The 21,618-nt window shown below is 39.9% G+C and overlaps 1 protein-coding gene across 2 annotated transcripts in view; it reads right to left on the bottom strand.

Annotated features, from left to right (window-relative positions):
* The window catches only part of MYPN (myopalladin), a 72,541-nt gene that overhangs the window by 25,981 nt on the left and 24,942 nt on the right, over positions 1-21,618 (bottom strand). For both annotated transcript variants that reach the window (XM_008695942.1, XM_008695943.1), the window contains exons 5-9: positions 20,436-20,507; positions 12,158-12,299; positions 9,902-9,925; positions 7,182-7,298; positions 6,419-6,791 (exon numbers count right to left, since the gene is read on the bottom strand). In XM_008695942.1, the coding sequence (XP_008694164.1) occupies positions 6,419-6,791; positions 7,182-7,298; positions 9,902-9,925; positions 12,158-12,299; positions 20,436-20,507 (728 nt within the window). The remainder of the gene's footprint in view (positions 1-6,418; positions 6,792-7,181; positions 7,299-9,901; positions 9,926-12,157; positions 12,300-20,435; positions 20,508-21,618) is intronic.

Here is a 21,618-nt window from a genome sequence, read left to right on the forward strand (position 1 = left end):
AGACTTTTCTTGTTCCTAAGAGGAGAGAGAAGATCAAGCTAGGAGTACTTTCTCCTTTTGCAGGAAGCTGAGTCACAGAAGCATTACATGATTTGTCCACAGTCTATTTAATTTATCTTAACAAAATGGTTAATTATTATTTTTTTAAAAACTTATTTATTTATTTGGGAGAAAGAGAGAGTGAGAGAGAGAGAGCGAGCGAGAGCAAGTGAGCACGGGGGAAGGGGCAGAGGGAGAGGGAGAGAAGCAGACTCCACTAAGCACAGAGTGAGCCCGATGCCAGGGTCAATGCCGTGACCCCAAGATCTTGACCTCAGCCAAAATCAAGAGTCGGATGCTCAACTGACTGAGCCACCCAGGTGCCCCTGGTTACTTATTTTTTAAGAAAGAAAATAGAAAATGAAAATCTCTAAAAAGCTTATATGCATAAAGTCGTCAGGGCTGCTAAACTTTGCTGTTTAGGAGAATTTACTCTCAAACGAGTTACTACGGGAAGATCCACACAAAAGACTGTGGTGTTTCAAATCTACCACGATTTTATGTTCTTCAGAAACATAGGTTGCTTCTGGAACATAGAAGGTGATTTGCTGAATATGAGATCTATTAAAAATGAAAGGCTCGGTATTTTCATAGCATTAGAAAGTCAACACCAATGGTAATAAAGTTGAACCAAGAGGTTCGAACCTTGATTTTTCTTAATTCTGGGAGTTTAGGACCTTTCTCGTTCCTTCCATTAACATTGCTAATACACGATATATGGAGAAGTAACTGCACAAAACAGAGTCCCATCTGTTGTCAAATGGCTATATAATACGAAATCCTTCTTTGTTCGTGAATAAAAATTCTTGTTTTGAGTTAAACTAAGAATTCAGAAGCATTAGCCACTTGGTACAGTAATTTTCTTCTTTCTCTCCTTTTTAGAAATGTTTAAGATGAGAGAATAAAGTAATATAATTAAAGATTAATTAAATCTTTTCATTTCACCATAAATGAAAGATTCAGCAATCAAGAGAAGCAGAAATATCTTTGTTAGATTATCCTTAGAAAATATAAAATATATACAATTAATATTGTTTCTGTTAGTGTTAACTTTCCCAACGGCATGAAAATACAAAAATCTTTAGATTTTAATGGATTTCATATTTGTCAGGTCACATTCTGCCTGAGACAATGCTATATGGTTTTTAGGACATCTCTGTACAGAGTAGTCTACATAGATTTTAGTCTTATGATTTTGCAGAAATATTTTCTTGTGACTATGGAAATAGAAAAAGTAGTATATGACAAGTAAGTAATCTCAGAAAGATAAGGATGATAAAAAGGGGCAGAAGGTCATTTGGTATTGATAGATTCTTATTTTCCTTTAGTTCCCATTGAATAAAAACTAAGAACTAGCTTTTTACTTTAAGTGACACTTCCAATGACATGTTAGCCTCTATCATTCAATGCAGTATATTGGATTAGAGAGGGTCACAAACCTTAAACATAATGATATGTGAGATACACTGTCAAATTGTTTGGATTATCTAAGTTTCTGGAAGAATTCATTTGAGAATAATGTCTCTTTTTATTTGAACAAGGTTGTTGTTTTGGTTCTTGTTTTGTTTTCTGGTTTTGGTTTCTCATTTTATTAGTCTTGTTTCAGAAGGGATTTAAAACAGCAGTTTGGATTCACGTATTCATGACATCAGGTGTCAATTCCATTATTCGACGACCTTTTATTGAATCTTCTGTGTTTACTTTGCTAGGCATTTTAGGAGTTATAAATATGCCCGAGCTGGTACAAGCTATTCAGCGCTCAAAATCTGACTATACATGCAACACAAATAACTACTAGTTATTTACAGAGAACATATGGAACTTACCTACTGCTTTGATAACGAAGGTGCAAAGTGCAATGAAAGATTAAAGGAAGCAAAAATTAATTACAAAGGCTACTAGTTCTAAAATCCCAAGTAACATCTCTAATTCAAAGTAACAGCCTGTCATAGATGGCTATGAGCTCAGGTGCTCTTTTCTGCTGCCATGAGGATTTCTGAAGTCAGGTTTTTACCCAAGCTTTCTTTTTTTTTTTTTTTTTTTAAAATTTTTTATTTATTTATTTGACAGAGAGAGAGAGAGAGAGAGAGCCAGCGAGAGAGGGAACACAGCAGGGGAGTGGGAGAGGAAGAAGCAGGCTCATAGCGGAAGAGGCTGATGTGGGGCTCGATCCCATAACGCCGGGATCATGCCCTGAGCCGAAGGCAGACGCTTAACCGCGGTGCCACCCAGGCGCCCCTACCCAAGCTTTCTTTTATCAGCTTTCAAGCTGACATCCAGCTTTCTTTTACCCAGGCAGATTTATCAGCTCGCTCAGGTGGGTTACCTGAATATATCTTCTCCTTTGCCACAACATGTAATTTAAGCACGGTGCTCAAGAATATGGTTTCTGCAGACAGACAGACAGATTAGGTCCTAATCCCAGCTCTGCCCCTTATTGTCTGCGTGGCTTTCTGTAGTTTCTAGACTTTTTCAGACCCTGATTGCCTCATACATAAAACAGGAATAAGTAATATCTCCACATTGTCGTGAGAGTTGATCAAATCACCTAAAACATATAAGTAATCAATAAATGGTGGCTATTTTATTTCTTAGTTTTTGAACGACAAATATCAATTTCAAGATTTGTAAGAATGAAAATTAAGAGTTTCAGAATAATAAGGATGCTTCTTGTGGTTTCTGGGGTACAAAGGAATTTCTTAGGGATTTTGAACTGTTGAGATAAAAAGGCTTAGTGACAAAAACAACAAAACAAACATGGGATGGTGTATCAAGTACTTTTGAAAGCAGTTTTGGCAACAAAAATTTGGGACAGTGTGTGCTGGAGAAAGCTCTCGATTGCTCTGCAGAGCAGATTGTGCACATCTCATTCCAATTCCCAGTTTAACCACCTTTCTTTAGTAGCTTGAAATAGAACACGGTGGGAGAAAATTGGCAAATGCTACAAATCAGGGCTTCCCTGTCTCTATCCATGGTTAAAACATCTGCCAGCACATCACTGATTCGGATAACTAGTTCTGAGCAAATATGTCTCTGCAACTGGCTTTTAGCTGTGGCTTTAGCGGTGGCTACCATGCTGGCTGCGCATTAGAATCACCCGCAGAGCGTAAAAGACAAACAAATCTCGATAATTCAGGCACCATTGCCCAGAGAGTCAAGCGACCTGGGAAAAGATCCAGGCCTAGTTATTATTATCTTTTTAAAAGTAGGTCAGTGGTTCTTAAACTTTAATGAGCCTCAGAAGCCTCTGGAGGGCTTGGTTGAAACCCAGATTTTGCCCTCCCTGCCCCCACCCCCAGTTTCCCATTCAAGTCTGCAATGGGACCTGAGAATCTGCATTTCTATCAAGCTCCCAGGTGGTGCCCTCAGTGTGACTAGCAAGGCTCTAGGTGGTTTTTGCATGCATGTGGGAGTGAGAACCACTGCTGTAAAGAAACACTTGTCCCCAAAACAGAGGCTTTCCCAGTACATGCTGATTTTTGTCTGACATTTTCCTCACTTTAAATGTTAATTATTGTGTTTTCCTGGGTGTGGAGGGGTGTGTGTATGGGCTGGGGTGGAATGATAAAGGGTTGTAGCCCAGACTTTTCAACTTTAGACCAGTAGTTTCCAAATTGGCTGAATATTAAAATAATCTGTGGAAGGATTCTGATTCAGTGGGGATGGAAGGCATAAATATTTTTTTAAAAGTTCTACATTTTATTCGAGAGTGTAGCCAGGATGAAGAATCACTGCTCTAGACAGGCTGAATTCAAGTTGAAAATCTCAAAGTCTGAATTATCTAGGCTTTGATGATACAATGTTTAACAATGACAGTTTCTCTTTCCGTTGCAGTTTTAGGATCTGTAAGAATTATGTCTATTTTCTGTATGAGTGGCAAACTGAAGGAGCAAGCAGAAAATTATATCCTCAAGGTTACTCAGAGAGTCAATATATTCTAATGCAAAACCTAAAAGATTAAAACCAATGAGGTCAAAACCAGTAAGAAAAGGCTGTAGACATATGGGTTCACAAAGGATTGGGTGCATATCTGTACGCACGCGTGAGTGCGTGCACACGTACGTATATATTCACACCTCTACCAATACGAACTTATATACACACACTTAACAGAAAACTTAAGGAAGGCAAAAACGATTAAAGAATTATATAGTGCTGAGGACTGGATTTGTAGAGGACGTCACTACCTAATTTAATAGCAAGAATTATTATATTAATTGAAAGTCTGATGTGGCAGATACTGCTGGTCGATTACTTACTTCTTCCCTTTGTTAAAGAACTTGATTTTACTCATGGAGGCAACATATGCAGCCAAAGACTACTCTTCCTAGTCTCCTTTGCAGCTACTGTACCGTGTGACTAAGTTCCGGCTGATGAGATACAAGCACAAGATTTTGGGTAAGACCTAAGAAGGCTCTTTAAAAAGAGTCTGACATCGGGCCTTCCACCCAGTTGCCTGTCCTGCAGCTTGAAATCAGACGTGGTGACTAGATCACCATCAGCCATCCTGGACCATGAGGGGACCTGGAGAAGAAGCCAGTGGTGAAGGTGGCAGAGCAGAAAGACAGGAGCCTGGGTTGTCAATGACTATGGAGCCACTCTAACAGCCCCAGACTGGCCATCTAATTCCTTCAAGAGAAAAACCCTCATGTGTTTAGCCCACCATTTGTTTGGGTTTTCTGCAACATGAAGCTAAACCGAATCCTAACTGATGTACCTAGTAGCCCCTGAACAGTCCCTGGGTAAGAGGAGACTCTATAAAGAAGGCAGTTCCCAAAGAAATTGTTTTTGATTATCTGTTCCCAAAACTCCCTTTTCTGAGAAATTCTCCCACCCCCTACTCCACTGTCCTTCATAGTTCCGATTTGATCCATTTGACTGTTCTTTCCTCCAAACATAAATCCTCTGCACCTGACCAGGCTGGACAGGGCTGTCTAGAGGGTAGGGTGACACCACATCAGGCCCCAAGGTGAGTCTGAAAATTCTGACTCCTCATTCTTTCATCCCCATTATTTTATACGAAACCTACTGTGGTTACGTATAGCATATCTAGCTGATATTTGGAATTCAGCTGCTATGAACGATTTAATTAGCAGTGGAACATGACACAAGTCGTAGAATGGGACATGTCATCATGGGCCAGATGTGAGGTGATGAGTCTTCAAAGAGGAAAGAGTGAAGAGGATATGCAAAGAAGAAACAAGGAGGTGTTCCAGACAGAGAGAGAGTGGTGGACAGAGCCTTGGGGTATCCAGGCAAGACCTGGCTGCCTTTGGGTTCCCATTTCTGCCTATTTCCTTATAGTAATGCCTTCCCTCTTTTTTACTTTAGTGAATTCCTATTTCCTGTGACCAGCAGAACTTTTAGGGGACAGAGACATTTTTGGACATGGTTTTCCAAGAAGCATGTTTCATAACATTTAATTTTATGCCCCAGGATTTTGCCTTATGTGATCGTGAGAAGAATATAAAACTAAACGACATGTCCTGCTTCCAATGAACATCTTGTGTTCTGCACTGAGAAGCACATGACGGGAGCACTGTTACTATAGATTTTAACGTTGACCTCTAAAGGTTTCTGTAATTATAAATATAATTTTTATAATTTTGACGTGTGGCTCAAACAGAACATCGTAGTAGTATCATGGTCTGTGTTTGCTTTATGATGGATGAACATTAAACATTGCAAAATGGCTCTGACAGAGGCTGTCTAGAGGGTAGGGTGACACCACATCAGGCCCCAAGGTGAGTCTGAAAATTCTGACTCCTCATTCTTTCATCCCCATTCTTTTATACGAAACCTACTGTGGTTACGTATAGAATATCTAGCCATAGCAAGGAACAGTTGAAAACGTACTAAATATCTCTTCCATAATGACTACAAAAGCTTTAGTTGAAGCAGAAATGGGAAACATGAGGATGAAATTACAGACTCTAAGGATTATTAGATGCAAGAAGGGGTTTTATAAGAATAGTGTAGAAGTGCTTCAGCCGCAGACTCTAATGTTAGACAAACATCTTTATCAGCTAGTTTAGGGGTCACATTAGGTATAACATTTTTCAGAGGTAGAATATTTAACAGTAAGGATAGTAGTGACAGTACAATAACGTTGATGGAAGGATTTATGGTTTGCCAAGCATTTAAATTGTATCTTATCATTCTGTAATTCCCTTTTTCAGCCCCATTTTTTTTTTTTTAAAGTAGCCTGCCCGCCCAGCATGGAGCTCATTGCAGGGCTTGAATTCATGACTCTGAGATCAAGACCTGGACGCTTAACCAACTGAGCCACCCAGGTGTCCCATTCAGCCCCATTATTTTTAAGGGCAGATTCAGAGAAGCTCACAGGCACCCTTGGTCATCCATTCTAATTTTTACTTACAGTTTGGGTTTGGCCAGAACTGGAGGGGGTTCTTTGATGGGCGAAGAAGGCTCAGGGATTTTTGCTGCCTGTCCATTGAATCTCTCCGGGAAAGAATCAGGCCTGGTCTGGTTGGTGGTCACCACGCCAGTCTCAGAAGATGCTTCACTTCCTTTGTCATCCTCAGGCAGGTTGAAGTGCACACGCAGCCCAATCCTTGAGCTGGACCGGGGCTCATTGTGGTTCACCAGAACGCCTTCGAGTTTGGGTTTAGGGGGTTGTTCCACAGAAGGGGGCTCTGGGTTGGGTGGGGATGCCTGTTGCTCAATAACAGCCAGGTTGGTGGTGGAATTGGCTGAGTGAAGAGACCCATTATTTCTGAGGTCTTCATTTCCTACAAGAACAATAATAGGACCTGAGCTGTTAGCCTTACTCAATAAAACTGAGATAGGATTGTAACTGTGAGCGGGGGCATGTATCCAAACCAGATGAGTACGTTAATGGGAGAATGCTTGTCAAAAACAGTGACCATAATCTGGGGCATTAAAGAATGGTGAGGATACAGAAAAAAAACCAAAACGAAACAAAAACTAAACTAAAAATCTAAGTACTGTTTTAGAAAGAATACTAGAAGTTTATGAAAGACCAAGGAGATGTTTTCTTAGGGAATATAAGAGATAACAGCAGGATAATAGTTGGTGGTGGTGGTCATAAATGCAATAAAAAATTGAAAATTGAATATTGTTCCATATTCTAGACTGTTCTGACTTTCAGGAGCCCTTACCTCTTACATCGAGCTGTGCAATGCTTGACACTGTGCCGTATTTGTTGCTTGCGGTACACGTGAAGCATCCAGAGTCTTCTGCAAACACCTCAGCAATGACCAAAGTACAAATCTCCTCTAAACAGCAGTAAAACAAAACAGTTATAGACTTAATTGTGGAAATGGAATTACAAAATTTACTGATATCAGATGATGATTCTACAAAAGTCAATCTAAGAAGTTGATTCTACTAATTGTTTGAAAATAATTAGTCCAAACAATTATTTGATAGGATTTACTGATGAACAGGCTTAATGAATCAAAGGATGTAGAACAAAAAACCCTACATAGACCACTGGCAAGAGGGTCTTATGATAATATAATATCTTAATATACTGTGAATTCCCAGACTATTTTCTGTTTTTATGTTATCAGTCCAGATGACAAAAATAGAACCGAGAAACAGTAAACTTACAAATCACAAAAACAAGTTAGGAGTTAAAGCAAAAAGAGATTTTGTGTGACATAAAAGGATTAATAAAACATTTTAAAATCTAGGTCTCCCATTATGTCTGTGGGGAACTTTTGCACTGAGGTAATTTTAAATGAAGGCCACCATTTAAAACTGGGCAAGAAATATTTTGCTGAGCTTGTAGTAATTAGCTGATAGAGTAATTTGAAATTCCAGGTGAAAGAAGAGTGAAATGCATCTTTTCCTTTGCAATGCTACGGTAATTCTTACGGATTACTTCAGTACACAGCATGAACCCCCTTTGAATAACTACCAAAATGATTTCCAGATTGAACCACATGATTGTAACCTAAAGTTATTATAGTTAGATGTTCTTCGACGTGAAGAGAAGTATAGGACAGTAGCATAAACAGTCAATTATCACTCAGTGGACCTGACACTAAAAACAAAATTAACAAAAGCATAGTTGTGTTAGGAGGGACTTGGCATCTCACTGTTTCATGATAACTGAATTGAATTCGCTGGCCGGCCTCTAGGAAAACTGGACAGGAGGCCACGGCAGACAGCATTGAGTACCTGTTCCATAGCTCGTCATCCTCCTTCCTCCTTCCTAACAGAATTCTGGCTTTGTCCACCCTCCTTGGAGCGGTCATGTGCTTCAAGGCAACTTGGCCTCTCCCAGTCTCAGGTGGTGAACCATGACTGGTCATACTAAGCTCTATTCTTGCTAAGTCATGGCATGTGCCACACAATTCCAGTCAATGAAATAGGAGGGAAAGTCTCTTGGGGAGTTTATGAGAAAGTTTTCCTTGCTCTTCAAAGAAAACAAAAGAAAGTTTTGTTCCCTAATTTTGCCTCTGCAGTGTTGTCTGCATGCAATACTCAGAACTGTGGCAGCCGTCTGGGGAGATGAGTAAAACAAGACTAAGCCTGAAGACGGTGAAATGGGAACTGGGAAGAAGGGTTGGCCCCCAATGATCTTGAAGATGCGAAATCACCCAATATCACGACATTTCTCAGGGCATCTTGCTATGTGAGAAAATGCATTTTTCTTAATGCTTACACCACTTTTAGTTAGGTCTTCTTCACTTGCTGCCAAGAATCCTAAATGACGGAAAGGCAAAGTTTGGTTTTGGTGCCTCTCTGTACTTTTTCCAAGCCCTTGGACTATGCTTCTTTCTCCCTGTTCCCCTTCCCAAACATTTCTACTCTCAGCCTTCAACAACCACTTTCAGAAAATGATCTGATCAATTTATTCACACTACACTGTACCTACCTGATAAAATAAAGTATTCTGCCTCTAAAGGGTATTCTCTGGCTATGAAATTTTAGATCACGGAGCCGGGAAAAGCAGCAATTGTTTTGGGAAGGGACCCCTTTTGGGTGACTCTGAAATGATTTTGTGTATGAAATTGCCTAGTGGAAAAGCCTGCTCTGGACAAAAGTGTCAGAACCTGAGATATTTTCAAGGGGGAAAAGTACCACTGCACTACAAGCAATGCAAGGGTAAGGCTGCTCTGGTCTTTACTTATGTATCCCCAAAGCCCTAGGGTGGTAAGGCTGTGCCATATGGATCTTCCATGTCTACTTCTGGAATGCCTTTCCATTCAGTTTTCAGAAGAGAGAATTATAATAATGAAATCCCAAACCATCATTCTTACCCAGGGGTATAAATACAATAGAATTTTCTAGGGTGATCACAGAGAAGACTAACAGATGTTTACACTGTGGTTTGTGAGTAACTTGCATTTTCTAGAGGTAAGAGCTTCACCTTTACCATCACTCCCATGTCATCTTGATATCTTCCCAACCAAATCTAATAACACCATGGACGTTTTATTGACTCTGCAAATTTCAAGATCTGGTGGATAAGTTTTGAGACATATAAGCTGTGGAATTGGAATTGATCTAGCATCATGGAAATTGCTCTATCCAGTTTGGGGGGCCAAAAGAAAGAGGGAAAATATTCCTAAGAAACATCTGTTAAAAACCAGGAACTAACTACATTCATATTCAGTATCCGATATAAATTCCAAATTTGCATGTGCTCTCCTTCTTTCCTTCTCTTACAATAGATAGAGTGGGTTGAAATCCTGTTTCTAAAACCTTATTTTTCATTTTTTTCTTGACACCAGTGTAACATCAATGTTTTATTATTTATATAATATACATAAAACCACTGATTTATGTATATATATTTATTTATCTGTAAAATCACTGAAGCTAACATGCTGACATGCTAACAAATTAAAGTTAAAATGATACTTACCTGGTTCTGCCATGGATCGAGGTTCTAAAAGAAAAAAAAAATTAAAAGATTCTAAGCATTTCTTTTACCGAGAGGCTATATTTTCATCAGAAACTTCCTATAGAATTTCAGTCTCTTGTATATTCATGAGTGATTTGATGAGGTTAACCTGTAAGTGTGGAAGTAAAGCACCAATGACCTCTACAGGGACAGGACAGTTGTCACAGAAGGGCAGCAAGAGAGCTGCTAACCAGATGTCGCCATATCTTGGGACACACCTGGATTCCACTTGGGACACATAAAGCCTTAGGTGAGGAAACGTGACTGAGTTAGGGTTTCAGGTACCCATTTTACTGGTACCCATTCAGTTTTACCTGAAACAAAGTCTGTGAACACTGACAGCTCATTCTTGGCTAGGGTTCTCACATCCTAAAGAAAAGTAGACTATACCTCCTGCTATAAGGTTTCTAGATCTGATTAATTTATTCACACTACACTGTACCTGCCTGATAAAGTATCCTGTCTCCAAAGGATATTTGCATATACAAGATGGAGGAAGAACTCTCTGGCTAGGAAAACATTTCCTAGCCAGAGAGCCTCCGGAGAGATAACAGCCTCAGGATAGATAACAAGAGAACAGGTTCTTTATCTTAAAATTCTTTGACATTCATGAAAGTGCCTGCGTGGTACTGAATATAGAATACAGGTGTTCAATCGCAGGCATTCAGTAAGAGTTATGGAACTTAGTTACAACCTTCAACACCGATAGAACTATTAATGTTTTTTTTCTCAAGTTTAAATAGTATTCAGATTATATTATTGTTGCTGCTACTGTTGTTAAAACCTGATAGCAGTTTGACTCATATCAGTGATAAGCAGAGACAAATTAACAAAAAAGCAAATAAATTCCAACGACCGAAATGGGTCAAGGTGAAGGCAGTACATGATAAGAAAAAGAAGAATTGACCACTTGAATGTATAAATAATTCTTATAGTAAAAAAGAACAAAACTTCAATATGTAAATGAGCAAAGGATATGAACAAGTAATTTAATAATAAAGAAATACAAAGACTCAATAAACATGAAAAAAAGTTTCACCCTACATTTACTTAGTAAAGTACAGATTAAAACAGATGTTCCCATTTTGGACCTATAAAATTAGTGAAAATTTGAAAAATGTTTAATACCCATTATTAGCGAAGGTATGAGACAAACGGCATTCCCATATATTGTTGGTTGTAGTAGAATATAGCTAGGACAACACGGTCCCGGTTCATTTGGGATAGACCTGTTTTATTCCTGGGATCTCTGTGTAATTATTGTTATTTTTTTTAAAGGTTATTTATTTATTTATTTATTTATTTATTTATTTATTTGACACAGAGAGAGAGACAGCCAGCGAGAGAGGGAACACAAGCAGGGGAGTGGGAGAGGAAGAAGCAGGCTCCCAGCAGAGCAGGGAGCCCGATGCGGGGCTGGATCCCAGCACCCTGGGATCAGGCCCTGGGCCGAAGGCAGATGCTTAATGACTGAGCCACCCAGGTGCCCCTCTGTGTAATTATTAATAGCAGTCTCTTTCATTCCCAAAGTGTCCCAGATTGGATAATCAATTACGTGATTATCCTCAACTTAGTTCAACCTTTTGGAATGGCATTTTGGCAATATATATTGAAAGCCTAAAACTGGGTGAATTTATAGTAGCAATTCTAGTACTTTTTATTCTTTTTTTTAATTTAAGATTTTATTTTTAAATAATCTCTACACTCAATGTGGGGCTTCAACCCACAACCCCGAGATCAAGAGTCACATACGCTACTGACTAAGCCAGCCAGGCACCCCCAATACTCTTTATTCTATAGATATTCACAAATGATTTTTCTTTTATATGCATTGAAGCAGTTTACAAAAGAATTTGTGAACAATCTAAATGTTCAACAGGAGATTAAATAAATATAAAATTGATTATATTGATTTGTTTTTAAAGTATATTTATTAACGTGAAAAGATGTTCACGATACGTTGAGTGAAAAAATCAATTTACAAAAAAGCTTATGATTTATTTTTATTTTTGAAAAACATATGCATGGAGAAATTTTTGGAGAATAGACAACACGGTATTAATAGGATTTAGTTTGGAGGATTATGATTGCAAGTAATTTTTCTTTTATTCTTTTAATTATATTTTTAATTAGTTGTTAAAAGTTATAGAAATAAATGAATACAATATATTTATAAAAATTAATTATCAGAAAAATAATTTTAAAGTATTCACTTACTTTTCTGTAAAATTCTAAAATCTGGAGAATCTTCTATCAAGGTCCCTTCTCTATACCACTCAACTTTAGGAGATGGAGCTCCTTTTACTCTGCATTCAAAGACAACCAGCTGACCTTCAGAGGCTGATAAATTTTGTAACATCTGTAATGAGAATATTGTTAGAGCCAAAAAGTGTACATTTTTGGAATCTAGTTCCAGTGTTGAATTTTCGAAAAAGATACTATAGCCTTCATATTTGGATTTTCCTCAAATCTTCTACATCTCCAGCAGTTTCAATTCTGTGGATATTCATTTAGTCTATTTTTGAAGATGGAATCATCTGAACCCATATGAAGCTTTTCCCTCACTAGCCTCTTCCTTTTCCTCTCCGTTTCAGTGCCAGATCATTTTATTAAATATTAGGTGACACATTTTGAGGGTTTGGAAAAAGACTTTTGGTAAAGCACCTCTGTTCTTAAATGCCCAACTGGTTTTGGTTTCCAGAAATAATAACAATTTAAGAAATCTGCAGGAGTTTCTACTAGGTGTAGTCAACATGGGAGCAATGGATTTCTCCACACAAGAATGTCACCGTTCACGAGGTGGAACGTCTCTGTGGTTCAAGTAACTGACGCCATTTTCCTGCCTTTGTCTTGTTTACATACTGTAGTCCTGGAAATTGACTTTTGTTTTGTTATCTTGTTTTCCTTCTGTATTCTTTACAGTATAGCTTCAATGATCTGTTGACGGATATAAACAATGACAATCTCTATAAAATCATAGCCATAAGTGGAGTCTGATGTCATGGTAAAATATGTCGTAACTTTGTGAAGGTCTTGTTAAATGCTTTTCCACACATCCATGAAAAAAAAGGTTTATAAAACCACTTTGTTTTTGTTTGTTTGTTAAAAGTAGGTTCACCCAGCACAGACCCCAATGTGGGGCTTGAACTAATGGCTCTGAGCTCAAGACCTGAGATCAAGATCTGAGATGAGATCAAGACTCAGAGGCTTAACCAACTGAGCCACCCAGACACCCCTACAAAACCACTTTGAACTGTATCATATCAATATATTCTATAATAGACGCTACGGGAGAATGGCACTCACAGTTTCCATTCACAGCCAGTCTTTCACTCATGATTTGTGAGCTTAAAGTCACACATTCTTTTGTGTAGTTGGTTCTTCATTTGATTTGAGAGAGAGAGAGGGAGGGAAAGACAGAGACAGAGTCCTAGTAAGGGGAGGAGAGAGGGAAGGAGAGGGAGAGAGAGAATTTCTCAAGCAGACTCCAAGACAGCTCGGAGCCTGAGGCAGGGCTCGAACCCAGGACCCTGAGGGCATGACCTGAGCCTAAACCAAGAGTCCAGTGTTGAACCGACTGAGCTGCCCAGGTGCCCCTGCTACTTCATTTGATTATGAAATTCTTCTTTGGCTTGTGTGTGAACATATTATTGTGGGGTTTTTTCATATTATTGTTTTTAATGTTTTAATTAAACATTGGAAAGATTATGATTAACTTCCTCCACAAGCTCTATTAGTAACAAATGCTGCAAGGCTTACTATTATTACTATTTGGGGATCTGCATCAAGGAAATATAGGCTCCTCCATCAGAGAAAGGGAAAGCCGATATTTAGTTACTTTTTTGCTTTTGTCATTCACTCTTATAAATATCCTGTGATTATTTATAGCTATTTTATGAGCAATTTATGATATTTTGTGCATGGCATGGCCCTATCATATTTATGACATTTGTCTAAGGAATATAAGGGTGGGGATAACCACACAGCTTTAGCTATATAGTAGATGACTTTTACCTCAGAGGTATGTAAGTCGATATCGGGAAAGCCAGGGGGCGCTGTAGCTCAACATTAGTGTTCTGTTCTTTTTGCACTCCCCGATTTGTTTGCTGAAGTAATTCAAGATGAGATTTGTATAGAGGGGACTCTGAATTAATAAGAAACTATCTGATAAACAACAACAATAACAACAACCAAAAAAACAAACAAACAAACAAACCCCAAACACCTTCTTCTTCTTTACCCCAAACAACAACTTCTAGTGACAAGAAAGGAATGTTCTCAGTAAGCCGGGAACATCAAGGAGTCTTGGGTGCTCCTGGCAAGCTGGTGGATATGGCTTCCACCCCGACATCTGATCAAATTCCCCGCAGCTTTGAGGCCTAATGAAAATTTTAATGGCAGTCAGACATCTCCCTGGGATTCATACAAAATAGAGTTTCATTCCTTGAGGCAAACAAATCAGAAAAATAGACCAAGAAAAAAAAATGGTGGTGGTGGCAGAAGAGATTGAATAAATTAAATATGGCATACTTTTTAAGTGGATGTAAGAAGAATGAGGTCAATCTATATGTTCTGACATGGCTATTAGTTCAGATGCGTCAGCCAGTTCTCAATCTGTAGAGGTGACACCAAAGCCCTGCTTGCAAAAGGATATCCTTGAGAGAATGTGTTGCTCACAATTGAGACCAACTTTAATTGGTTGTAATTATTCACTTGACATTGAAGGTCAAGACCTGCGTTCTGTTTGAGAATCCAACCAAGATGCCTCAGATACTACAGTGTATGTAAAATGCCTGCTAAGTGTCTGTGATATGAGATGCAACCTCATTCCAGTTGACACATCATCAATACTCAGTAAGAGAGGCGCCAAGGGTCATCTTACAAGCCACTCAAAAAACGTGGTTGAAAGTCATAGTTTGAAGGACGATTATAGTTGTTATTGCTGAAAACTGCTTTTCTACGAAGTTCTCATGAGAAGGAACTGACTCACACCAGGGTCCAATCCAATCACACCATTTGAACATAGTGCAGATGGTGCCATGTTCAACACAGGAGTAGGTCGTAGGCTGTTACCAATGGCACAATGTCTACAGATCTGATCATAATCATCTTGACTTCACTGAAGATGAACAAGATAAATGAAACATTCCCAACTTCTCCCGGGGTAAACAGTATCAAAAGAGCGAACCTGTCTTGTGTGTCATCACCATACTGATTCTCTGGAAAGACATTCTTTGTAGGGAGATTTGACAGCACAGAGCCTCGAGAAGCATTTCTTCCATAGCCATTTGATAGGGGATTTTTTTTTTCTCTATTCCTCCTAAAGATACTCTGAAGCCACAAAGCAATGAAAGCAATAATTCCTTATTTAGCTGAAATGGAACTTATTCACCACGGAATAAATATTACTGTGTGCCTGCTTTATCCCAAACACTATGCCAGGCGCTTTAAATGTGAGTTGAAAGAACATAGTTTGAGCTTAGATTTACACCCACAAATATAATATAGGGATAACCTTGAGAAAGGACAACTCCCTTATCGGTTCAAAGATGTCAGCTATGAGGTTCATACTGTCATTTTATTCCCTTTTTTTTTTTTAAGATTTTATTTATTTATTTATTTGACAGAGAGCACAAGAAGAGGGAGCAGCTGGCAGAGGGAGAGGGAGAAGCAGACTCCCTGCTGAGCAGGGAGCCCAACATGGGGCTCAATCTCAGGACCCTGGGATCATGACCTGAGCCGCAGGCAGATACTTAACGAACTGAGCCACCCAGGTGCCCCCTCCCCCCCCCTTTTTTTAAGAGAGGGAGAGGCAGGGAGGGGCAAAGGAAGGCAGAGAGGAAATCTTAAGCAGGCTCCACGCCCAGTGTGAGCCCAACGCAGGGCTCGATCTCACCACCCTGAGATCATGACACAAGCCAAAATCAAGAGTTGGATGCCTAAATGACTGAGCCACCTAGGTACCCTATTTTATTCTTTTTTAATCCAGTTGATATTTGTGCACCTTGGGAGAGAGAGGCTGCAAGTGAGTGTGCACAGTGCTCTCGGCTGCAGCTGGACCAAAGGGATTTTAATGGATAAGGAACTGTTTGACGGAGGACCTTTTTACCCCTTGGTGGGCACAGGTGCCCAGGCCACAGCTGAGCCAGAAAAGTTTCTGGCATTGTTGGGCTGGGAAGGGGCGCCCATGTAATCTTCAGAAATCTGGATCCGGCCACTGGCCCAGTTATTTCAGGGTTTTCCTGCTTCTGCTATTATATAATGAAGTGCTCTTCAAATTCTCACTTCCCCTGCCCCTTTGCACTCTTCAAATTACTGCTGAAGCAGCTGGAGCCAGGCTGCTGCAGCCTGGAAAGCCGGCCAGGGCAGCTGCTGGTGGACTGGGAGCAGCGGTAGCAGTAAGATTCTAATTTAATTTGATCATCTACCTCCCTTCGCACTCAAGAAGGGTGAGCGCTGTTTTCTCCCCCATAAATAGAGTGAAAGTGCATTTGATACCGTACAGAAGACGGAGGATAGTCTATCTCCATAAAATATTTTAAAATACAGGTATCGCCTAGGAGTAGAGCGGTGAACTAGATACGGTAATTCTTCTCTCAAGCTACCACTGTTTTGTTGGGCAGCCCTCCTTTTCATTTTAACCTTCTTTAAAAAGAAAATAATGCTTGTACTTCCCTATCACCAAAGGAGGCACAAGGAGTTAAATAAAACTCTGCTAATTTTTGCTTTAGAAAAATGGCTTCTTGACATTACTGGCAAAGAAATGCTTTTTGGGCAGTATAGAAAATGAGTCAGAGGGGTTGGAATGCCAGAAGTCCCCAAAGAAGCAAATAAAGCAGGAATAACCCAAACAATCATATGCATATGATCAGTTATCATGGCTCATGCCATGTGATTACCATCATCAGTGGCCCCGACTCAGAAATTTTCTGACACTGGCAATAACTATGACCTCAATTCTGCCCTCACTGGTGGAAACTAACCAAGCACACCGTTCCTGCTAAGTCTCTCTGGAATCTGAGCCACAGCCTATCCTATCCCTGTGCCCCACGTCTGAACAATCCTGAGCCCATTTATGGAGGCAAAAGCACATATCCTGAGGGCTGGGAAAGCCTATTTAGAGTTTGGGTCTTTGTGTTAAGGACTGTTTTCCCACCACGGACCTAATGCTTTTGGAGATTTATCTAATGGCACACACAGATGGTCCCCAACTTAGGATGGTTCAACTTATGATTTTTCAACTTTATGATGGTGCCCAAGTGATACACATTCAGTAGAAACTGTATTTCAAAATTTGAACTTTTGATCTTTTCCTGGCTTAGCGATCGCAGGTATGATCCTCTCTTGTGAGGATGGACAGGAGCAGGGAGTCTCAGTTTCCCATTAGCCACGCAGTCCCGAAGGCAAACAACCGACACCCTGACAACCATTCCGTACCCATAAAATCTCTCTGTTTTTCACTTTCAGTACAGTATTCAACAGATTCTATGAGATATCCGACACTTTATTTTAAAATAGGCTTTCTATGGGGCGCCTGGGTAGCGCAGTCGTTAAGCGTCTGCCTTCGGCTCAGGGCGTGATCCCGGCGTTCTGGGATCGAGCCCCACATCAGGCTCCTCTGCTATGAGCCTGCTTCTTCCTCTCCCACTCCCCCTGCTTGTGTTCCCTCTCTCGCTGGCTGTCTCTGTGTCACATAAATAAAGAAAAAAAATAAGAATAAATAGGCTTTCTATGAGATGATTTTGCCCCGTTGAAGGCTAATGTAAGTGTTCCGAGCATGTTTAAGGTAGGCTAGGCAAAGGTAGGTTTACTAAATGCATTTGGACCCATGATATTTTCAAGTTAATAATGGGTTTACCAGGATATAACTACTGATTAATTCATTTCCCCATTTTTATTTGTCAAAGCAAATATGAATCTGCCCATTAGAGTATCTAATTGCAAGGAGGTATCAGAGTCACCGCACAAAAGCAGCTTAACCTATTCTTTTAACCAGTCCATGAAAATTGAATGTAAAGAATAAGTGCTAAAGTCCTATTTCATTTATTGGAATAATAAAAACAGCTTTGGACCTATTGTTTCCTTCATGGACTTCTACCTAGATATTAGAGATAACCTTCAAGGTGCTTGGAAGAGACAGAAAAGCAAGCAGCTTTATTACTGCGCTAAATGTTGTACCAACCGCGTGCACCAGGTGATTCAGATGCGGGAAGAGAGAACACCTGGGAAGTTCTGAAACTGAGCAGGAGACAAGGACACCAGTCTGGTGTCTGGCTGGGCAGGTGGCGGTGAGGAAGAAGAGAGAGGACACTTCAGCGGGGACTTTAGTTGCCTTTGAAGAGTCAGCACTGTCTCTGGGGTGTGACAAAAGGGCATGAAAAATTAAAATGTCCTGATTCGGGGCACCTGGGTGGTTCAGTCAGTTAAGCGTCTGCCTTTGGCTTGGGTCATGATCTCGGGGTCCTGGGATTGAGCCCGGCATTGGGCTCTCTGCTCAGCAGGGCGTCTGCATCTCCCTCTCCCCTTGTCCCTCCCCCCATTCATGCTCTCTCAAAAAAATAAATAAAATCCTTAAAAAAAAAGTCCTCATTCTGCAGCACTTAAGTTCTGTTTTAAGGCTAGGTGACTTAGTAGTGAAATAAGAGACAATTGGATGTAGCTCTATTGGCTGTATTACACCCATGCGCCCGCGCACAGCCACACGCACACACCCCTCTACAAAGGTCCAGTTATAATTCTTCATCAAAATCTTGTATTCTCCAAGTCACAAATATGTTGCCTTCCCATCTCAATTCTTTGAAAATAGCAAGGCTGAAATTCCAAAAGCAGCTTTCAAGAAACAAACCTGATAATTCGAGAGGCATCTTGCTTCATGTAAGAATGTCTGCCCAACTGATACGGGTATGGATAAACGTGTCTCACTCTAGACTCTGTTGATTTTGGAAAACCATCTTAGATGAGCTGGTATGATGTAACTTTCCTAAAACTGATGTTTCCGTGGAAGGTGTGTGTTTAGCTCTTCCTTCGGGGTTAATATTCTTTGGAAAATATGCCATTTTTGCCATTTTGCTCTAAATCATGATTTCTCAGGACTATTGATAATTTGGGCTGGATAATTCTTTATTGTGGGAGGTGTAGAAGCTGCTTTTAGGCAACAGGCTTGAGCAGTGGAAGCTTGAGTAAGGCCAAAGGGCCCACAGCGACCACCGAGCTGAATGCAAACAGGCTCATTAAGCCATAGTTCCTAACCGACCAATGGGCTACTTACTACCTGGCATAGTACCTAAGATTACCATAAAAGGGAAAATTCCGTACATCCCTATAAGTCCTCACTCCACCCTCTCTATAACCCCTTCCCACTGCCTCGCAGTCTCTTCTTTGCTGTCCTTCCCGCTGTTCCCTTGCAGTATAGTCTATTAACCTCCATCTCCTTTGTTCTGCGTTGGGTGAATTTTTTTTTTTACCACCCACACCACTGGCCCCCACCCAATCAGGGCACCCCACAGGAGGCTGTCATTCTATGCGTTATGGGATGTTTCACAGCATCTCTGGATGCCAACAGCACAGTCTCCCAGTCGTGACAACCAACAATATCTGCAAACATTGCAAATGTCTCTTGGGGGGCAAAGTTAACTCTCATTGAGAACCACTGCTCTCAACTAAAGCATACCTCTGACAGGACAAAATCTCTTTAGGCCTAAGTTTGGCATTCGTATAAACGATAAGCTATAAATCCAGGTATAGATTTCATCCATGTGGTCTTCATAATACCAAAAAAAAAATGTGACTCAATTTTCTCCTTTAAATTTATTGTCTCGGGCAACACATAAAGTACGTTATATAAAGGAAGGAATAATAGGGAATTGGGAGAACTTGTTTCTAGTCCTGATTCTGCCACTAACTAGTTTCGTGACCTTGGATAAACTGCTTCAGGTCCCTGGCCCTCCCTTGTGTTTTCATTTGTAAATGAAGGTGCTTGAGTAAATTTTCCAGTTCTGAATACAAAGACTATGAGACTCAGAATTTGATGCCACCGCAATAGTTGATACCGTGGAATAGAAAAAGAAAGTTCTTTGTCCTAGAGTCTTCCTTTATGTTAAGCCTCCTAAGATCATTTAACTCCATCTCCTTGAACGGGAGAGACATGTGCCTGCAACCTGATTCTTCTCAAAGTCCAGAGAAACCTTTGGAGTAGTGAGTGGCTAGAAACGTATCACCTGACCCCTAGGTGTGGCTACTGCATTTAACAGTGATAAGAGGGCCCCAGAGATCACTGTGGCGAGTGGGAAGGCATTCCTCTCATTATGCACACCTGTATTAGGAATCTGGGACTTGAAATGACATGGTAACAACTACCAAAAAACCCCAAGCCCTATACAGTACTTCTAAAAGACCAAAATTCTGAGCTAAATCAGTAAATCTTGGATCCTAGAATTTTGTGTGGGTACTGTGGTATGTTTAAAGCCATGACAGAAAGAAGTAATATTTTGATTACCTTTGTAAACACAGGAGCTGCAATGATAGGTTTTCCATCCAATCCTTGCAGATAGTTGGTAGGGCTCTGACACTATTAGAAGGGAACCAACAATAGATTCATTGTCACTATGATTACTACCTAGATGATAGATAGAACAAATCTATAGAATTTGGTGTATACGATTACTCCAAAACCAAAAGACTGACATTTTCTAAGTCTGTGAATCACAGACTTCAAATTTGATACTGAATTGATTGTATTTCTTTCTAGGTCTTGGTGGTTGTAAGTGCTGTCCATCCCCATAGCCTCAATATACAGAGAGAGCTCTATTGGTTGTAATTAACCCTAATCCCCTGAGGAAGTTCCATAAAACCTGAGTCTCCGCAGATCACAGCTTGAAAACTACTGGATTAGAATTAAAATGTGACCCCTCTGCATTACTAAATGGATTAAACAAGAAACTCTGTTTAAATTTTTTTTAAAGTTGTAGATCAATGTTTACTTATACACAAACAAATATATCAATAACATATTACAAATATGTTTAGATTAGTATGATTTCATATTTTAAAAATATTATATATATTCATATACATGCAGAGAAAATGTCTGGAACTATCTGCTACCAATTATTCACAAGAGGTATCTCTGAGGAGTTGGGGCATGGGAGTAGTACCTTGACCAAGGTTTTTATTGAATATACTTCTGGGTCTTTCGAATGTTTTTACAATAAGCATGCATTATAATCGTCATCATGTTCATCGTTATCATCATTAACTTGAAGAATGAGAGCATTTAATGCTTTCTAAAAAAAGCATTTCATGGGTGCTGTATCTTAGAAAATAGAATTATTTGCAGCTCTACGAAACTGAGTTTCATGATTTAGAGTTTTCCTGCCTGGGCCACTGTGAGAGCTAGTAGCTCTTTGTATACGTAATCAATGCCCTTCGTTAAACTGGATCACAGACTAACTAATAAAGAGCCTGTTTTCCTGTGAAATTTGCCTAGGAAGCTAGAGAATACGTTCTGGAAATAATAAGAAACGCTGATATCCTACATCTGAAGTACGAAGCCATTATCATGACCATGGAAATGTGTTGCCCAAAGTCATGAAGTTGCAACAGAGGAGAGTACAATCATGTCATACAAGATGGCCATGGTCACGGTGCCTGCCTGTCACAGTCCATGGCAGCTGTGGTTC

The sequence above is a fragment of the Ursus maritimus genome, unplaced genomic scaffold (genome assembly GCF_017311325.1).
Source record: "Ursus maritimus isolate PB19 unplaced genomic scaffold, ASM1731132v1 scaffold_7, whole genome shotgun sequence".
In the NCBI taxonomy this organism is placed as follows: domain Eukaryota; kingdom Metazoa; phylum Chordata; class Mammalia; order Carnivora; family Ursidae; genus Ursus; species Ursus maritimus.